The 20751-nt window shown below is 39.6% G+C and overlaps 2 protein-coding genes across 3 annotated transcripts in view; both read left to right on the plus strand.

Moving 5' to 3' along the window:
* The window catches only part of LOC118220194 (guanylate-binding protein 1-like), a 122436-nt gene that overhangs the window by 23325 nt on the left and 78360 nt on the right, over positions 1-20751 (plus strand). The window lies entirely within an intron of this gene.
* LOC118220226 (lymphocyte antigen 6A-2/6E-1-like) lies at positions 1991-15167 on the plus strand. Its single transcript, XM_035403984.1, has 5 exons — positions 1991-2097; positions 2488-2610; positions 12980-13126; positions 13765-13875; positions 14393-15167. The coding sequence occupies exons 1-5, from the start codon at positions 2049-2051 to the stop codon at positions 14587-14589; spliced, it is 627 nt and encodes a 208-aa protein (XP_035259875.1). The 5' UTR covers positions 1991-2048; the 3' UTR covers positions 14590-15167.

Raw genomic sequence — 20751 nt, forward strand, 5'->3', positions numbered from 1 at the left:
ATGCGAACATTCGCTTTCATGTCTTGACATCCGAAGCGACAGAATGCATTCACATTTATATGTATAACTGGCAACAACAGCAAAAAACATGCACACGTAAACAATTTGCTGTTTGATTACTTTTCCGTCGTCAATTCCATATAGGCTAATCGCAAAATGACAAGAATAGAACGAAAACTCGGACTTGCGTGAAAATGTAAATTAGTAGTGGTACAGCCACCGTTTGCTTTCCTTCGAAGTTACTGCTAGCCGAGCAGCGAAGTGTGCCCTCCAGATGCGAACCATGCACCATAAATGAGTCCATAGTCTTCCTGGTCTTTTCGTGGAATTGAAGAATGGCAGTAAAATGGAGTAAAATTACGGCAGTCTGAAAAAGCTAAAGGGACGGTTACTAGAATTAACCTTTTATTTTACCCTGACAAAAAGTGCGGAAGGTGATTTCCAGTTTGCTTTTACTGCATCACCAATGTTAATTACGCAGAACTACCGCATACCTCACCTAACTGTATCAAACGTTTTGAGTCAATTACAACGGGCTAACAAAGAAAATCCGGAAGAATATATTCAGAAACCGAATTAATCCGTTTGAATGTTTTAGTACGTAATATGCTGTCGCAGCACGAATGCTTAGCATTTTATAAAACGAATACTAAAGCAAGAAAAGAGCAGAAGAGCACACGTTATAATTCCAAGACGTTGGCAGGCTATAACCAAAAGTAGGCTACTGCGCCGCATAACATACAAGTTTGATTTGAAGTTATTATGAAAATAAATTGGTTTGCCGCTGCATATTTTCAAACATGGCGGGTAATGGCGGAAAATAAATACAACACAAATGCTACGAGTACTCGACCAATCAGAAATGTTCAGCGCTGCAAGCTCCACCCAAAAGGTTCCTGTACTTTCGGAAAGTACTACCCCCCGAGCAGGAACGTTTTGGGGGGTAAAACAAAGCCCCCAGAACTAAATTTAGACCCTAGTTCCTGCAGTGGAAACGCACTGAGTTCCTCAAAAGGTTCCTAGTTCCGGGGTATAGTTCCTGCGGTGGAAATGCGGCTAAAGTTAGTTCAAACAGTAAGCATAAAGACCAAAGCCGCGTTTCCACCAAAATTACCCGGAACTTTCAGTCCCAGGAACTATTTTACCAGGAACTAAAAGGTTCCTTCAGCCAATGGTTGTCTGCGTTTCCACCGGGGTCTAAAGTACCGCGAAGATTAGGCAAATTAGCCCACTGACGTTGTCGTCGGTCCATCTGTCATATGATTTCTTCTGTAACCCCATACTACCGCCGAAGTAGCCTACATTATTTTCTAATAACCGGGACAGCCCGGAGGGGTTTATTCCACTTATATGCAACGGGTTATCAACAATGACTATATATGGTTACTTTTGTATTTATTGATTTTCATATATCCTCTCAAACACATTCATTAACAGCAGAAAACATGCACACGTTGTAAACAATTTGCTGTTTTATTACTTTCTCGTCGTCAATTCCATAGAGGCTAATTGCAAAATGACAAGAATAGAACGAAAACTCGGACTTGCGTGAAAATGTAAATTAGTAGTGGTACAGCCACCGTTTGCTTTCCTTCGAAGTTACTGTTTGATTTGAAGTTATTATGAAAATAAATTGGTTTGCGCCTGCTTATTTTTAAACATGGCGCCTGAAAACAAAAAACACAAAAAAATGCTGCGAGTACTCGACCAATCAGAAATGTTCAGCGCTGCAAGCTCCACCCAAAAGGTTCCTGTACTTTCGGAAAGTACTACCCCCCGAGCAGGAACCTTTTGGGGGGTAAAATAAAGCCCCAGGAACTAAATTTAGACCCTAGTTCCTGCGGTGGAAACGCACTGAGTTCCTCAAAAGGTTCCTAGTTCCGGGGTATAGTTCCTGCGGTGGAAAAATCCAATTTTAAGTTTCTATTCCTCAGAAGTGACCTGACTCCAGGTATTTGAACGCGGTTACGCCTCTCAGGCTCAGTGTATATAAAACGGTCGCAAGTAGGCTACGTTACCCATTGACTGCCTGTACCATACAGGAAACAATGAAACCGCTAGTCACTCTCGCCCTTGCGTGCGCGCTCTTCTCTGGAGGTAATACCGTTAAAACCTGCTCTTGTGAAAATTCGCAACGAACAATGTAGCCTAAACTTAAATTATTGTCATAAATGGTATGTGGGATTTATTTTAACGTGCACGGGGATAATATAGTCTTCTGTCACAGACTGTAATTCAGCCCTTCTCAAATGTTTATCCAATCTGATATAGATTTGCTACTTAAATTTATATACAAAATTAATTTAAGGTGATTCCTTTTAGATGTTAGTATTGTTTTTCTTGTCCTTTTGTGTATGCAGCTTTTTTAAAAACGAATTAAACGGTAACATGGAAATGAAGTCTTACATTGGAAAGGGAGATAGGTCTTTAATGCAACTCTATAGTTTTTCAACAAAAAAAAAACTGTTTTTTTCATATATATTTTAGTATACGCACTGGATTGTTACGAGTGTCTACTCACTGCCACTGAAACATGCTTGTCGGATGCTACAAAAACATGTCCAGCGAGCCAAACCAACTGCAACAGTGCCACAGTAGCAGTCTACGTAGGTGAGATATAACGATTTATGATTTACTGTGTGCTACAATACAGTTGGAAGTGAAATTCTGCAAGTGGCACATGAGTCGTCAGCTGTGGTCAGAATTCTAATATTTTGAAAAGCAAAAAATGATGTGGGTAATATTACTGTTTTTGCAATACATGTATACATATGTCCAACGTTTCCGCTGGTAAGGTTTTGGTGGCGCCACGGCAAAATCCTTGCCGCCACACCATAATAATAATAAAAAAATTAAAATAAAATAAAAAATATATATATACTGTATATAGCCTATATATTAAATTCATAAATTAAAAATGTTAAACTTTCTAAATATGTCTGCCTAAATGCGCTTTCAAATCCATACTGTCGCGTCCACATATTTATTTTCAAAAAGAGCCTAGGCCGCGCGCTCCGTGCTTGCTCCTTTCTGAGGCGGTCGGAAAACTTGCAGCGCGCTAATGTCGCACGGTCTGTCAAAGCGTCACTTAATATTTACAAACAATATAAGGGTTAACAAATCTTTTATGGTTTTAAAGTACGTCTAAAAGTACTTTTTAGCTCTTGCAAACTGTTATTCCTTGTATCAAGAGCTCGTCAGAGCTATATGATAGATTTAGATATTTTTAAAAAAACCGTATGTCTGTTAGCTACAAATAGACACCAAAACTAGATTCCCAGTGTGCAAAAGGCTCAGCGTATGGACAGTGAAGACCTAACCTGTTGCTAGGCAACACCCCTTTCGTTTACAGCTCGCGCTTGCCGCTGTTAATTTTGTGCAAGGTTAGTCAGTTCAACGGTAATTTCTAGCGAGTTAAATTTCCTTTGTGTGCGTCAATAAATAGCAGTAAGTACACCTTTCTGTATCGTCAAGGATATTTAGTTTAGATTATTAGTGAATCCATTGTCTGATAGTAATTTGTATAGCATAATGTCTAAGTTTTATCAGCAGTATTCCGTTAACATTTACCACAGATTGGCGATTTATGCTAGGTATATTTGAGTGTTATTCCTTGCGACTGTGCATCTACATACGGTAGAATATTCCGTTGTGTTTAGTAAGCTATGTGATTAGCACCGTTTATTTCCTGTTATTGTATAGCTGATCTCATAAAAAACACGTTTTCAACGTACAAAAATGCCAAGTTACTAAAAAGTATTGATATCAAAATGACGCCAAGTTACGATACTACAAACAATATAGGCTATCTTGCCTCACCGAAATGACATAAGATGTATCTCAAAGTAATGCTACCCAATATTTCCTCAGTTCTTTCAAGTCACTTGGCCCTGTGTATAAGCATGCACTACATGAACAGGCCAAATATATGTGTGGATGGCTCTCTCACAGTCAAGATTGATTGAATAGGTGTGTGTATGTGCAATTTGTATTGGTATGTAGGCCTATGTATTTCGCTGCCCAGGCTTTCTGTTGCGTGAATGATAGTATGTTTCTTGGTACAAGTGTGTTCGTGAATGTGAATGTAAGATGCTGCCAGGGAAATGTCCCCATGCGGATAAAGAAGTTCTCTATGTATGTATGTACAATATGTGTTTTACATGCAGTATTTATTGTACGTAGCAAATATACAATAACTTGCACATGTACTCAAATTAAGTTCAGAAGCAAGTATAAACATGTTTTCTGGAGAAATGTGCTTCCTGTCGTTGCTCAGCAGCAGTTCTGTACATTAATGAATTTATACACTAATTTCAATGTACAATGTTCAATGTGTTCCATGAGGCAATTCGAAATATTTGTCTCTTTGATCTGACAGAAAGTTTGCATGATATTGTGAAATGGTAAGATTAGAAAACACAGGGCCAAGTGACTTGAAAGAACTGAGGAAATATTGGGTAGCATTACTTTGAGATACATCTTATGTCATTTCGGTGAGGCAAGATAGCCTATATTGTTTGTAGTATCGTAACTTGGCGTCATTTTGATATCAATACTTTTTAGTAACTTGGCATTTTTGTACGTTGAAAACGTGTTTTTTATGAGATATCAGTTCTTTTTGCAAAGCGTTTTATTATGAGAGTGAGAAATGCGACCCTGCAAGAAACGGTTGTGGATTATGGCTATCGTTGTGTGAATCTGTACAGTCTGATGAGCGTGTACCGTTCAGCAGTTTCGGTTTGCTATATATGTAAAACAGTGTCTGTGAGAAAGGATGCAATGGCGTAAGCGTAAACGCATCAGAAACGCAGATGGAATATGGTATGTACTCACGGATTTGACGTCCATCCAACGAGCCTTGACTGACAAAATAATCAACACGCCCGTAGAATTATAACTCCCTAGGTCGCAACTTGTGTAGCCTTCTGTCCTGCTCCGTTGTCTGTTATTTCGTGGAGATGCACTATTAGTGTTTGTAAGGTTTATCCTTCTGTCCTGCTCCATTGTCTGTTATTTCGTGGAGATGCACTTTTAGTGTTTGTAAGGTTTATAAGGCATTTTGATAGGCTAATCTGCAGGTAGGAATCCTCTTCGCCGTTTTGCTAAACTAGAATCGGAAAACATGATAGTGGAGAATAGGAGCAGACGCATATGTCCCAGCAGGCTTTGCATATGAGAGAATAACAACAGTGTGAGAGAAATTAAAATGAAATTACGAAATTCCGTAGTTGAAACAATATGTTTTTAGCAGAATGGGCATGTAGGTGAAGGTTGACATGATCACGGAGTATAGTGCGAAGTAAATGGAGTGACCATGAGCGAGCTTATATTCCTTATCAAATGGTATATATAACAGTCGGTATTGGTCATTGGTTGTTGAAGTGGAGGGTCAAATAACATTGCACACATTATTTACCTGTAATGTAATCTATTGCACGAATGTGTTTTTCTCATGTTCAGTGCTAGTAGTTATACTTATGAGTGAATCATGATTTTAAATGTAATGTTTTAATGCGGAGTTGCAGAACGTACATACGTAGTAATTGTGTGTAGCCTATGTGGCTAGATAGAGAACAGGGCGAGATAACATGGATGTAGAAACGTGGCGTTTGCTGATATTAAGGTTTTGTACAGTAGCCAAGTGAAGAAATATAGTTAGTAGAAATGGCACAGTGGTGAACCGGTGTAACTTTTAAATAAAAGGAATACATTTGCGTCATGAAATGCATATGGGTGGCCGTGAGTGAGTGAGGTTTACCAGTCAGTGACTTCGTTAGCTAATGCCATAGCTATGCAATGCGTGAAATATCATTAGCAAACCTGCCGGTGGTTTTAAAGAACACAGGCCAGTAAGCACAGAAGAGCTTCAGTTGAATCCATATGGCTTAGCAATATTGTAGCCGGTCAATAACTGAACGTACAGACGGTAAGTCATAATGCATATATCTTAGCAATATTGTAGCCGGTTAATAACTGAACGGTCAACGGCGGGTAGAAATGGTGCAAAAGCAATAATTAAGAAGTAGTAGACAATTATTAGTGAGGATCGAAGCAGGTTAAAGAAACGTGTTTCAAGCTGGGCTTGAACATACGACCCAGTGTTATCAAGCCTGTAACCTTACCCACTAGGCCACGGATGGATTAGCTGTTCAAATTGCGGAGTTGCAGAATGTACACAAGTAGTAATTGTTTGTAGCGTATGTGGCTAGATAGAGAACAGAGCGAGGTAACATGAATGTAGAAATAGAAGCGTGGCGTTTGCTTATATGAAAGTTTTGTACGGTAGCCAAGTGAAGAAATATAGTTAATAGAAATGGCACAGTGGTGAACTGGTGTAACTTTTTAATGAAAGGAATACATTTGCCGTGACTTCGTTAGCTAATGCCATAGCTATGCAATGCGTGAAATATCATTAGCAAACCTGCCGGTGGTTTTAAAGAACACAGGCCAGTAAGCACAGAAGAGCTCCCGTTGAATCCATGTGGCTTAGCAATATTGTAGCCGGTTAATAACTGAACGGTGAACGGCGGGTAAGTATGGTGCAAAAGCAATAATTGATAAGTAGGCTAGTAGACAATTAGGCTATTAGTGAGGGTTGAAGCAGGTTAAAGAAACGTGTTCTAAGCTGGGCTTGAACCTCCGACCCCATGTTCCCAAGACTGTAACCTTACCCACTAGGCCACAGGTGGACTAGCTGTTTGAACGGGAAATGTTTCAGAATACAAATGTATGGGTATTTTGCGTGTGTATGCGCGTTTTTGATTGGGTCGTGTAGGGCAGATTTGGCTGGTGTTAGTGAAATGTCCAATGGGGAGACATGTTGTTAGTGGGATAGGCGGCAGGAAAAATAAGAATGAGAAGAAGAAGAAGAAGAAGAAGAAGAAGAAGAAGGAGAAAACGCAAAATCCCCTTAGTTTGGGGCTTTATTGTGTGGACATGTGAAGTTGTTTATGAATTCTGTCTGTTGAAATGGGGTCAGAATGTACAGAATTTAATGTTTTTAAGGGCTGAGTGTCTGTGGCTGTTGTGGTTATTTCTGTGGGGAACCCTGAAAAGTGCCAAACTCTCGGTGCTGTATAGGTATGGGGGCATGCCCCCGCCAAGGCGTAACTTGGCGGGATGGCATACCTGCCATCCCAATATTCAAGATTTCTAACCGTGATGCTAGTTAAATAATATTTGATGCCTAGGGGTGATAGAGAGATTTATGTAGCCCATATAATGTACGGCTGATAATAAGTGTAGAAGTAGGCTAACTGTATCTCTTTTTCCTTGTTTATAACCCCACACACACGCACACCCACCTGATTTAATCCTAAAAGGAGACCAGAGATTGCCTGTGCCTGTGTATTTGCATTCCTGCGGTGGAAACGCACTGAGTTCCTCAAAAGGTTCCTAGTTCCGGGGTATAGTTCCTGCGGTGGAAAAATCCAATTTTAAGTTTCTATTCCTCAGAAGTGACTGACTCCAGGTATTTGAACGCGGTTACGCCTCTCAGGCTCAGTGTATATAAAACGGTCGCAAGTAGGCTACGTTACCCATTGACTGCCTGCACCATACAGGAAACAATGAAACCGCTAGTCACTCTCGCCCTTGCGTGCGCGCTCTTCTCTGGAGGTAATACCGTTAAAACCTGCTCTTGTGAAAATTCGCAACGAACAATGTAGCCTAAACTTAAATTATTGTCATAAATGGTATGTGGGATTTATTTTAACGTGCACGGGGATAATATAGTCTTCTGTCACAGACTGTAATTCAGCCCTTCTCAAATGTTTATCCAATCTGATATAGATTTGCTACTTAAATTTATATACAAAATTAATTTAAGGTGATTCCTTTTAGATGTTAGTATTGTTTTTCTTGTCCTTTTGTGTATGCAGCTTTTTTAAAAACGAATTAAACGGTAACATGGAAATGAAGTCTTACATTGGAAAGGGAGATAGGTCTTTAATGCAACTCTATAGATTTTCAACAAAAAAAAAACTGTTTTTTTCATATATATTTTAGTATACGCACTGGATTGTTACGAGTGTCTAGTGAATGTACGGCTGATAATAAGTGTAGAAGTAGGCTAACTGTATCTCTTTTTCCTTGTTTATAACCCCACACACACGCACACCCACCTGATTTAATCCTAAAAGGAGACCAGAGATTGCCTGTGCCTGTGTATTTGCATTCCATTTATAATAAACCCCCCAAAGGAATTTCCTGCCTCCGTGTCCTGACCAGACACCCCATACTGTTGACAAACTCCTTACCACCAAGAGCTTCATTACACCCAGCACTTACCAGTTTCTTACAGCACGTTGGAACAGTGTTGTATATTACCTTAAAAACGTATGCAAACAACATTATCTTCTTACAATTACATGTTGTGTGATACAAACATGTTTTTTTTTCCCAGCTGCATGTATTTTATGTTTTTATGTATTATGTATTTATATTATATATATATTGGGATGGCAGGTATGCCATCCCGCCAAGTTACGCCTTGGCGGGGGCATGTATATATATATATATATATAGAAAATCTCCACTTCCTTTCAGAACTTTGTACGTTGATGATGGTGTGATACAAGTGTGCAATATTTCGCACGACACCGCCTTACAGTTTGCCATTATTGGTTGATGTCTGGTTTCTTGGGTAATTAACTATTGCAATGATAGGCTACTCATTCCAACGTAGTGTGCAGTGTTTCCATACTACGATATTTTGTGGAACGTTGTAATGTGTTGTACATCCTGGTATCTTTCGCATAATATTTCATTCATTCTATTGTTTCGGACATGCTAAGAATTTATGTAATACCAGAGGCGTAGATCTATCTACGGCTCTGTGTAATACGTCGTAGCCTATACGATTTCGGACGCAGCCTACCGGTATCTGCAAACCGGAGTTCGGGGCGCGTCGAAAGCAAATTAAGCATCTCGAAAGCTTCTATTGGTCGATAATTCTGTCAGTTATGTAATCCAAAGCACCCTTCCGTGAAGTAGGGGTATCAAGTGCATTTTTCTCATAACCTGAGCAATTGCAGAGAACCGCTACATTCATACCAAACACATGCTGTTCAGGAAATAAGCCTGCCAAAATTAAATAATTAGAAATATAAATATGAAGTAAATAAATAGGTCAATCATTTTGAAAAAATCCTTCATTTTATTTTGAAATAATTAAATAATTGATGATTAAATATATGAACACCTCATGATTGTCCTTTTTACAATAACTTGATCATATTTTATTTAACATTAACATGTTGTATTTCCGAATGGCTTTTTTCATTTCATAATGGCATTTTTTCGAATGACTTTTTCTGAATGGCAGTTATATTTCCCAACTCCCTTGTTCATGCAGGGGCAAGTTATATGAAATGATTTAGGAAACATTGGGTAGCATTGCTTTGGAATAGATGGTATTGTATAATTTGTGTGAGTTTTTGTTTGTCAGTACCTTGATCGGCATTTATTTTTTCTGCCAGCGTGTTTCAATGACAAGACTGCAGTCACTGAGTCTGCCCATTGTTACACAAGCCGGTTACACAAGCCAACTAAATCAGAACAGTGAACTGGAAGACTACCAGGTTCCTGTCAAGAGTTTATTACATTAGCAATTCACATTAACAATGGGCAGACTCTGTCACTAGTCTTGCTATTGAAACAGGCTGAAACAGGTGTTTGGTATGAATGTAGCGGTTCTCTGCAATTGCTCAGGGTCTGAGAAAAATGCACTTGATACTCCTACTTCTTGGAAGGGTGCTTTCAGGCTGGCATAAAAAATAAATGCCTGTCAAGGTAACAGAATAAAGTACAATCTGACGGAGGATACCTGCTGCAAGTATCTCTTCGACAGAAATAAACGCTTCCGAGTACATCTGCGTCAGTCAATTGGTGGTGGAAACATAGCCTACATTACTTTCCAACAATAATAGTTGTGAAGCACATAAAGGGCAGTAAACTAAATTTAAATGACGGGGATCTTTCTTGTGTATGCCAGCCGGTGGATGTAGGGTTTTCTTTTTACAAACAGCCCTTAACAAAGACATCTAGGGATTATACAGTCAAGTTTGGCCCACAGGAATATAGCCTCCAGTGTGCATTATGCACATATTGTTTCAGGCAATAGCCTGCGGTGATTCCAAGCAGAGCCAGCTGCTTGCATTTTTTGCAGCGCGCCTTCCGACCATGCAAATCGCTTGTTGTTACTGGGAGAATTGCGTGAGGTGGATTTAGGTTTTTCTTTTTTATGTGTTTGTCCCGAGGCAGAGATTTGTGCTAGGATGCAAATGTTGCCTGATTATTTTTTGGGCGGTAAGGAAAAGCAGGACTCAGGAGAGTGGACCAATGGATCCTCTATTGGTTTTCAGAAGGCTTGTTGGGGCTTGCCTTCAAGACAAACACACACAGCTTAGAAGGGACAGAACCTCCCGAGAAAATATTTATTTATTTTATTTAAGAAGGGAATAGAGCCCGACCGATATATTGGTTTGGCCGATATATCGGCCATTATTTGACTTTTTTGACGACATCGGGATCGGCAGTTATGCAGCGATGTGTCCCGATTTTTAAATAAGTATAATAAACAAACAAAAAAAACATTGATTATTTATCTGTACTCGTCTGTTCGAACGTTGTAATTGCTATTTACTAGAATTATCCAGTAGAGGGAGCTCTAATACAAGTGAACTGCAGCAGCTGACGCGCTACTTCTGTAATAAGACGTTTTGTCACTCGTAACTCATCCAATATTCTCCACTGCAAGACTTGTCTGCACAGATTCGATTGCCGCAATAAAGGTATGTATATTTAGTGAAAGTTTTTAATTAAATGGTGTGGCAAACAAGCCTGCCACAGGCCACCGAAGTGGCTTTCCTTGGGGCCCTCCAGCACAGAGACACAGGGAGAAGATGTTCAAATAGTCCACATTTATTCACGAGGGTTTGGCAAGATGGTACAGCCAAATGAGCAGATGTAAAACCTTGTCATGACAGAGAGCTCCCTGGTGTGGGTGGGGATGGCAGATTTAACCTGTGCGCAGTGATTACCTCACTACGCACAGGTGCAGCCACTCCTGTTCCTGGGTCCAATTAGCTTGGCCAATTATCTAATTCTTAACCAATTATCCAATTGGCCAGGTCTAATTAGCTTGACCCAGGGCAGGTGCGGCTGCTTAAACCAGCCATCCCCACACCACAAATGGGTTTATACGACCACTATGTTTATCAATCCTCTTTCTCAAGCGAGCGAGCTAGCTAATATATTTGGTTCACTTTAGCAAGCTAGCTGGCTAGCAAGCCTTTATGAAATGGCAGTGAGCACATAAGCAACGTAGGATCTACATTTCCAGAGGACATCGCTGTATTCTCAAATAAATAACCAGCCAAAATAAAATGGTGATTGAATGCATCATACATTTGTTTTTTTATCTGAGATAATGATATTAGCTATGATATGATTCTGTGTCAATAGCCAACGCGTCATTGCAAGCGAGTGTGTCATCTAGTCATGCGTCATCGTAGCAAGCTAACCAGACAGTAAAAACGCCGATAAAACACTTCTAACGTGCATCATTTTAAGCCATGTTATCTAGCTTTGACGTGATAACATGAGAGAAGGATTGCTGTTGGAGAAGTGAATCAACCAACAGTTAGCGCGGGTAACCTGCACGAAAGCGCATTGTAGTTTTTTCAGGTATTTCATCCAGTCAATTTCATTTAATCTAACGTCACACTTGATTCATTCATTAGCTCCGCTAGATAATGTCTTTCTCTTTGAGATCATGTAGTAGAAATAAAATAAGAAAATATAATTCATTTAACTTACTGAGAATATATAATAAGAAATAATGAGTCTGTGTCAATAGATAATGCGTTATTGCGAGGGAGTGTGTCATCTAGTCACGCCTCAGAGCGCATTGTAGTTATTTTCACCACCGAATTCTTATGGACAGGAAAGCTCGCTAAATAAAGTCTTACTCTTTGAGATCATGTAGTAGGAATACAATAAGAAAATATAATTAATTTACTGAGAATAGATACTAAGAAATAATAATAACAAATTAATAACAACAATAATAATATTCATAAAGATACATGTTTGAAACTGGAAAACTGATTTTTTAAAATTATTTTTTTGGCTGGAAAAGAAAGGAGTTAAAAGCAAGGTGTGGAGTTATTTTGATTTCACACACTTAAAGATGGTGTCTATATATATTTAATTTAATATCATCTTTTACATTTTTTTATCTAAAAAGTTCTTTGTGTGTTTATCTTTATTTGTTTGCTTATAAGTTAAATGTTCTTAAATATAGAAACTATAGTAAAATACAAGTTTTTCAAATTGATTTGAAAATGTTGCACTTTTTGACAAAATATTGGTCAAAACATCGGTAATCGGTGGGCTAGGACTCTCCAAAATCGGGATCGGCATCGGACCCAAAAATCTGGCATCGGTCGGGCTCTAGAAGGGACAGTGAATATTAATCAACAAAAAATGTAAATACGCCAGATTTAGCCAAAAGGCTCATTTTCATCTGTAGTCCCTGGCCAAAGTGTTATAAAAAGGCTTCCTAAAAAGATAAAAGATAAATAAAGTACAAATTTACATATGACAAGTGTCCTGGATGACAGAAGAAAAAAAAACATTGCTGTGAATATATTTTCAGAAATATTATTCATTTTATTTTTTATTGAATGTCCCTTGAAATTTAGGAGTCGGCAATGTGCAATATAAGGTTCTTGAGATTAAGACACGGATGCTCATGTCCCTTAAAGGGCTTAATATGTGACAGGCTTTGATTTGTTTTTTTAATATTGGGACATCAACAGGCTTTCTTTCTCTCCCCCATTCAAATAAGCATTATCTGATGGATGAATATGTACAACTTTTGACAACAGCAGTCTTACATATTTCATATGCAGACTAATTGTCTTTGTGAATGGTGGTTTTTATTTTTGATCTTTTTTGATCCCTCTACCTTTAGGAGATACTCTGACTAGTACAATAAAAGGGATGTCATGTGCAGCACAGGCTGAATGTGTCAGTGGATCTGTTAACTTTGGAATCGCAAGGACAACTATAAACACCGAATGCTGTAGTACCGACCTCTGCAACACTGCGCTAGCTCCAGGTAAATATTCCATGTGTACATTTCCGACACAAGAATTACAGGATTCTAAGTGACATTTTGTCAATAATTAGTTATCTACACACAGCTATTTTTTGGAGGGGTCTAGGTGATAAAACCAATGAGCCGACAAGCACTTTAAAGATTGATCTTACCACAGAATCCATATATACAAGTGGGCATTTACTGAAGCAAAACAATCATAGAGCATAAAATATCAAAATAAATACTTAGCTATCTTTTTTCCAAATAAATACCTCAGATATACTGGCAAATTGACACAGAAACGTTATACAAACTGCAACCGTAACAGAATGTTAAGCAAAGTTGTTTCCTGGGTTACTAAGATGTCAGTGCAAGACCTTAAAAACTATGAGTACCATAACCCACAAGGTACTTAGTTGCCATCTGCCTAGTTTTCGTCAATTAGCAATCATAATTACTGACTGGGCCTTTAAGGCGCAAGATCACAAGTAAGCAATTAGAATGTTCTTAACTGAACATTCTAACACTGATGTAACAATCACTACTGGTCATTGAAAGCAACGGCATTCTAGAATACTGATTTGTAATTTCAAAAAGCCCACCGTTCAAAGGGTTAATGTCCAGAATTCATACATTATCTTATTCTTCTGTTATAGAATTGCCAAACTCCTCCCCCAATGGAAAGAAGTGTTTTACCTGTGTGGGTAATGACTGCACAAGTACTTTGGAGTGCAAGGGATCTGAAGATCGCTGCATTAAGGCCACAGGTGAGAAATGGATCAGCAATGTCTTGAATTTGATGCTGGAAATAGACATGGTACAAATTTAACTAAAACATGGCATTTTATTATTTGAGCATTGATGTTGTTTTTCTTAAAGTCAACCAAATTACAAAATATTTGTGTAAAGGAAACCATTCAGGAAAAAAAGCTGTCTTACAGATGAAATGTATTGTCTTTAAACCAATAAATGCCACTTTTATTCTGAATTCTGCATTAACCACGTTATCCATTCTCATTGATGTGGTGTTTTTTTTCCCCCTTCCACAATGTGTGACAACTGAAATTATAATGGCTATAGTAAATTATTATGGCTGTAGTAATTTGGATTTGTCACTTTTTAATTGCAATAATATAAGATGCTGTGTACTTAATCTGTAAGAAATTAAAATGAAAGAACTAGCTGCAGGAACTGAATCTCTAGGTCAGGCTGTTTCTGTAGATGTGTGGTCTGTCATCAATATTTTTCTTCATAATTACTTTTTTCCCCCCATTCTTTTTGAAGTGTCTGGGCAGACAGTGACAATGAAGGGATGTGCCTCCCAAACTGTCTGTTCAGGATCCTTGAATGCTCAAATAGAAAGCATTGGTGTGGACGTGAACTGCTGTGAGGGAAACCTGTGCAACAACGCCCTGCGCATCGGACAGAGTGTCCTCTTCCTCCTCCTGGTGCCCCTGGCCTCTGTCATCCTCTTCAACTGAGCAGCATGTTGACCTGTTCCCCTCACCTCACCCAGCCTTCCTCCTCCCCAATTCAACATCCACCAATACAACTCTGCTTTCCGACCCCCTTGCCCTCCCCTTTCTGATTGTCCCCATCCCACAAGCACCAGCACCACGCTCGTCTCATAACCCACAGTCCCCTCCCAAATGCCTCAGTTACCTAGCGGTCAACTGCAGTCTGTTGGTAATGTGCAAGATCCTAAGTGTCACTTATAATCTGTTGTCTGTTAGCTCTCTAAGGCTAAAGGACCACTGTTCTGTTCAAGTTAAATTATTTCTACAGACGTTTTAAAAAATTGAGTTTGGATTAATAATATATCATTAAGATAAAAAATGCAATCTTTACATAACAATGCTGAATGCTCAAAACATATTGTGTATCGTTTCACAGGCATATGATTGTTTGGTTGTATTTTATCCATCCAGACACATGATCATGCCTTTTAGTGAATACATTATAGCATTTCTTCTCACCAAGAACTCAGGGTGTTTTTTAAAAATATTAGTGCAAAATTATTTTGACTTTTTTTTAAAATAAAAATTTAATGGAAATCAAACGGCCTCATGTTTCATGTAGAATCACATAAGAGAATTGTGCCTGATGAAATTTAGAGGTTTTCTGGTCACTGCGAATGAGAAAGCGCCTAACCAATGGAGAGTTTTTCATCTGATTGCATAGCCTGTCAAAAGAAAACAAGAACAAAATCAGAAACTTGAAAAAGAAATCTTTATGCATATATCTTTTTGTTTCAATTCATCATGCCTTTCCCTGAGCACGATATTCAGAAATGTATTAGGTGCAGATAGCCTAAACCTTTTTTTGCAGTTGAGTAAATATATTCTGAATATATATATTTAAAAAGTTAGCATTAAACATAAAATTAAACAACAGTAAAGACTGCAGAATAAAGGAAGCATTTTTTAAAATGCAATTCATGCTGTCGATCCACAGATGTGTTGAAATAACAGTACATGACAAGCTGCCGTTGTAATTGTAAAAACAGTGGATCTGCTAAACCTACGTCAATCTGTTTCCAGTTCAGGTATCATTTGGACGCAACAATGCCTTTATTGAATATGAGGCTAAGCATGTGTAACTATGTGCTTATTCACATAGGATCTGCATTGGACATTATTACCCATTTATTAGCCTAAAGCACTGCACGCTAAGTAGCTAGCTAAAGCAAGCGAACTGAAGAAAGGCCTGTGTGGCAGGCCTAGCACGAAGATTAAGCTGGCAGTGAAGCAATGCGCTGGGGTTCTAACTATCATTTGAATGGAAACCACAATTACTGACAATAGACATTATCAATAACCTAACATTTCAATAGTTACGTGCTTAGTTAAGCTAGCTAGCAAGGAAAAATGCATTTAGCTAACTGTGACATTAGCGGTATGAATTTAACCCTGTGGCTTTATAGAATATATAGAATATCCTTACGTTTATACAGCACTTTTCCAAATGCTCAAAGTGCTTTACAGTGAAGGGGAACTCACCTCACCAACCACCAATGTGTAGCACCCACCTGGGTGATGCACGGCAGCCATTTTGCACCAGAAACACACATTGCAGATGATAAATCCAGCTACAGAGCCTTGTTAGCTACCTTCATAGCTAAGGAAGTTACATATGAGGCTACTAAGTTAACTAACTATCTCGTACGTATGCATACGCAAAACAATGTGCCGAAGTACACAATCGCGATGGCCGTGTATCCACTAAGGTGTCGATATGTCCAAATGACAGCGAAACCAGAAACAGATTGACGCAGGTTTTTGGAAGATCCTTCGTTTTTACAATTAGACCAGCTCCCCTTGGTCAACGGATCAGATACTTTGCTATGAGTGGAAATTGCCATATTGTCAAAAAACTATTTCCTTCAACTATTAATGAAACAATTGGAGCATTGCTGCAGGGATTTGCTTCCATTCAGCCACAAGAGCATTGGTGAGGTCAGGCACTGAGCCCTTCCACAATGGGCGATTAGGCCTGGCTGACAGTTGGCTTTCCAGTTGATCCTAAAGGTGTTGGATGGAGTTGAGGTCAGGGCTTTGTGGAGGCTAGTCCATACCAATCTCGACAAATATGCACCAATCTCAACAAATATTTCCATAGTAACCTCGCTGTGTGCCTTGGGACAGTGTCATGCTGAAACAGGAAAGGGCCTTCCACAAACTGTTGCCACAAAGATGGATGAATCATCTAAAATGTCATTGCATTAAAATTTGCCTTCACTGGATCTAAGGGGCCTAGCTCAAACCATGAAAAACAGCACTAGATCAAGGGGTGACCAGATACTTTTGATCATATAGTGTATCTTTAACATAAAATTTTAATATAGAATGAGACAATATGACAGGCAGCATGCATGTACTGCATGTTTATGGAAATTATGAAGGAACAAATGAAAAATAAAGATTTTATTCCAAAACTTTAGAGATTTCTCTTTACAGACTCGTATTTTATTAAAGATGCATGGCTAAAGTGTGGATGAGAGCAATTATAGGATCAATTGCAACATGAATCCTGTCCACTTAGTAGTAGCCTACTGTGAAAAATAAATGATCAAAAATGTGTTAAATCTTTGTGTAAAAAGGTAAAGAGCTGGTAAAAGGCGTGAATAATACATTTTTAAAAATTGAGCATATATATTGTCTTACACAGATAACGTTAACAATCACCTAAAACTGCAATAACACCATACATTAAGTGGCCATACTGACAGTGACCAAAGAAATAATAAAAAAGCAGTTACCTCAAATAACTACCATATTCCGGTTTTAACCTTGTAAAATCTGATTAAAACGCTTGGCAATTAAGCCAGCAATTCACATCAATAAAATAAAATAAAACAACTGGAATGTCAGGAGATTTTGGTTAAAAATGTTAAATCAACAACCGCATTGCTCTTGCTTGGCCCGGAACAGCAGGAGGATGCAGCGATGTTCAAACATGGGAGTCAGTACGGGAACGTCTGCTACAGGCTTGCGAAGCAATAAGAGTGTAGTTCTGTAACGGGACCTGATGTTCCTCTCCCCACAAACCACACAGTGCGCAAGTATGAGATGCGCGCGGGTTTTATTGTGTGCTTAAACCACAACGTATTACCAAACAAACAGAACACACACAGCCACCGAAGGAAACGAACGCCACGTTTCTCATTCCCGCGCCCCGGTCTCACTGCTGGCAGAGCATATAAACAGTTAACAATTGCTGAAAATTGCCGACAGGTATGGTTACAGGCCAGCTAAACTGCTCCCTCCCCACCTGCAGATGACGCTCTAACCACCCCACCCCTACACAAGGTCGTTCCCATAGCCAAAGTAGAGTGGTCTTCATCTCAGCAGGCAAATGGTTGCTTTCATTGTGTTGTTGTGGCCACGGCTAAAAACATAATTTTTTTTATTTATCCTTAATTTATACAGCAGACACCTGTCTAGAGATATGGAAAATTAGAAAATGCACAACACACCTACTCATTGCACATACAGCACAGATACATAGGGACACAAGAATATTCAGTGCAAAACATTAAAGAAATTGCAGTCCTCTGTAAAACATTGACTGAAGCAGCAGTTAGAGAAAGTTAGTGCTACAGACTTTAAAATCACGCAGGGACCCGAGACAGGAATCAAGGCTGTCAGGGCGGCTTGTTTGTAGTCTGCCGCAACGTCACATACCCCCTTCACATACCCCCGACGCAACAACTCGGGTAAAAAAATCCATGTGTCCAATCCTAGGTGTGAACCTGTATTATCTGACCCGCGTCCGTGACAGAAGGACTGGTGGGTTTCGCTCAGCAGGGAACTCCCCCAGCGCGCTGCGCGAGAGCGACCCCTTTGGTGGATCGGGCACCTGCAGCCAGCAGGCATCGCCTGCAGTGGCAGAGTGGTCCTGCTGCTGCATGTACTATTAAACCTTGTGTCTATGTAGTAATGAATTACTGATCAAACAAGAAAAGGTTGATAAATTTTACACATGGAGCTACCTTCCAATACGGCAATAAATAACACCCTTTAATTAGGTTGGAATTATAATAAATTTACAGCTTTTATTTTATTAAATTGATTTATCTTTATACTTAATTCAGTGCTGTACAGGGTAAATACATGAATCCTTACTCAACTGAGCTTGAGCATATGCGTAAGTACATCTAATTTGCATCTCCATTCATCTACAACCTGCATCACCAAGAAGCCTCCAAGCATAACATTACTGAAACATGCTGCATGCTAACAGTGTAACAAAAGCTATAATTTGTAAAACATAAATTTTAAAAAATCAGACATTTTTTAATGAGTAACCTGCAGCCAACCATACGGAATTCAATGTACTGCCCTCACGCTGCGGATTTGCTCCTTCCTCAGGGGCTCACATTGGACTTTGAATGAGCTTGTTCCACCGCCGCGCCAGCCATAGAGGAGCTTGCCTGTGCCTGTCCAGGTTCGTCCTCCCCTTGCTGGTGCTCTTGGAGGTTCGGGCCTCCTTGCCCCGGAGCGCCTTGCTTTAACCTCCCGCCCTGGCTTAAGCCGGGCCTGGGGCCGTGGTGGAGCTGACCCGACTCCGGCCGGAGCTTGTATTTTCTCTCCGCGTCTTGCAGTTCCAGTAGTTTGCTCTCCTCGCAGGCTGTCTTGTACTCCATGTAGCGTTGGAAACCATCAGCGATGGCCATGGTCAGGCTCGTCACCATCTGCTGCTGGGCAGCCTTCTCTCTCTCCTTTGTGATTTCCATATCCTCCTTCAGATTCTGGATCTCCTCCCTCAGGGCCTGTTCTTTTCTCTGGAACCCCTCGGACACCAGCCGCTCCTGTTCCAGCAGTTTGCTGTCCAGCGCTTGCTCCATCTCCTTCAGTGCTTCAGCCAACTCCTTCTCCTTCTTGCCCTTAAGAGGCAGATGTACATTTTATGCATTTGAAAAACACCCTTACGCCAAAGTGCCATACACACCTAGCTTTTTTTGGGGGTATATTGTACATTTTATACAGCTGAGTATTAAGTGAAGTAATTCAGTAAATCACACCAGTACAGAAGCAATTCTACATGTTTGTCCATTGATTCAAATACCATTTCCAAAACGAATATCAGATCAGAATACTGGCAGGACTGGTCAATTTATATGGGAAGTAAAGCACTGAGGATAACTACTACTGCTAAAGCTAGCATTACATGAATCAACTGTTGAATTGGATCCCAGCTCATGTATGCAGCTGGGTAATATTATCATTCATATCCATCATCATTCATACAAGAACAAACACACACGAGTCAGATGAATGATTTCATTTCGAGCCACTACAGAAAAGAGTCAGTTATTGGTCACCATGAAAACTTGTGTTTCGAGCACTGGGGACTGACATAAATTCTAAGCTCCTTCTACAGTTAATTAATTAATCTGTCAATCAATTAATTAATTAATCAATTAATTCATTAAAAATATATTATTTCAGAAGTGAAATTCTCACCATTAACTGACGAACGGTCTCCTGGTGACTCTCTTCCTTATCACTTAGCATCTTCTGAGCCCGTTCCGCTCTCTGCCACACCTGATGCAGCCCATCAAGGGCCTGATAACAAGCTCATAAATGGAACCAGGATTGATAGAGCAGGGAGAGATCTACAGTATGCAGTGTTGTGAGTCCCACGGTAAAGGAGCGAGAAAATCTGCTCCAAAAAAAGCAAAATATCATGCAGGGGTTGCTGTCAGAAACCGCATAGCTGGTCTTCGTCAGGCCAACTGTAGCTATTCTAAAATTTACAAGGCCCTAAAGGCAGAGGAAATCCCTATTTCTCTATCAGCTATTTAGAGAATAGGTCAACGCTTTGAAACAACAGTAATGCTCCAGAGAGGTGTCTTAGAAGATCTGGTGAGAAATACAATCATGAATGCATCTCTACCACAGTTAAGCATGGAGGAAGAGGTGTCATGGTGTGGGGGAGCCTTTTCAGCTGCTAAGCGGAATGATCAGATGTTATTTTTCAACAAGACAATGCTCCTGCCCACACTGCAAAGACCACCAAAAAGTGGCTTGAGAACAAGTCCATCAGGCTCATGTTTTGGCCTGGTCCAGATCTGAACCGTATAGAGAATATCTGGTCTCACATTAAACACAAACTAACCGGGAAACATTTTTCAACTACTC

This window comes from Anguilla anguilla, chromosome 1 (assembly GCF_013347855.1).
Source record: "Anguilla anguilla isolate fAngAng1 chromosome 1, fAngAng1.pri, whole genome shotgun sequence".
Taxonomy (NCBI): Eukaryota; Metazoa; Chordata; class Actinopteri; order Anguilliformes; family Anguillidae; genus Anguilla; species Anguilla anguilla.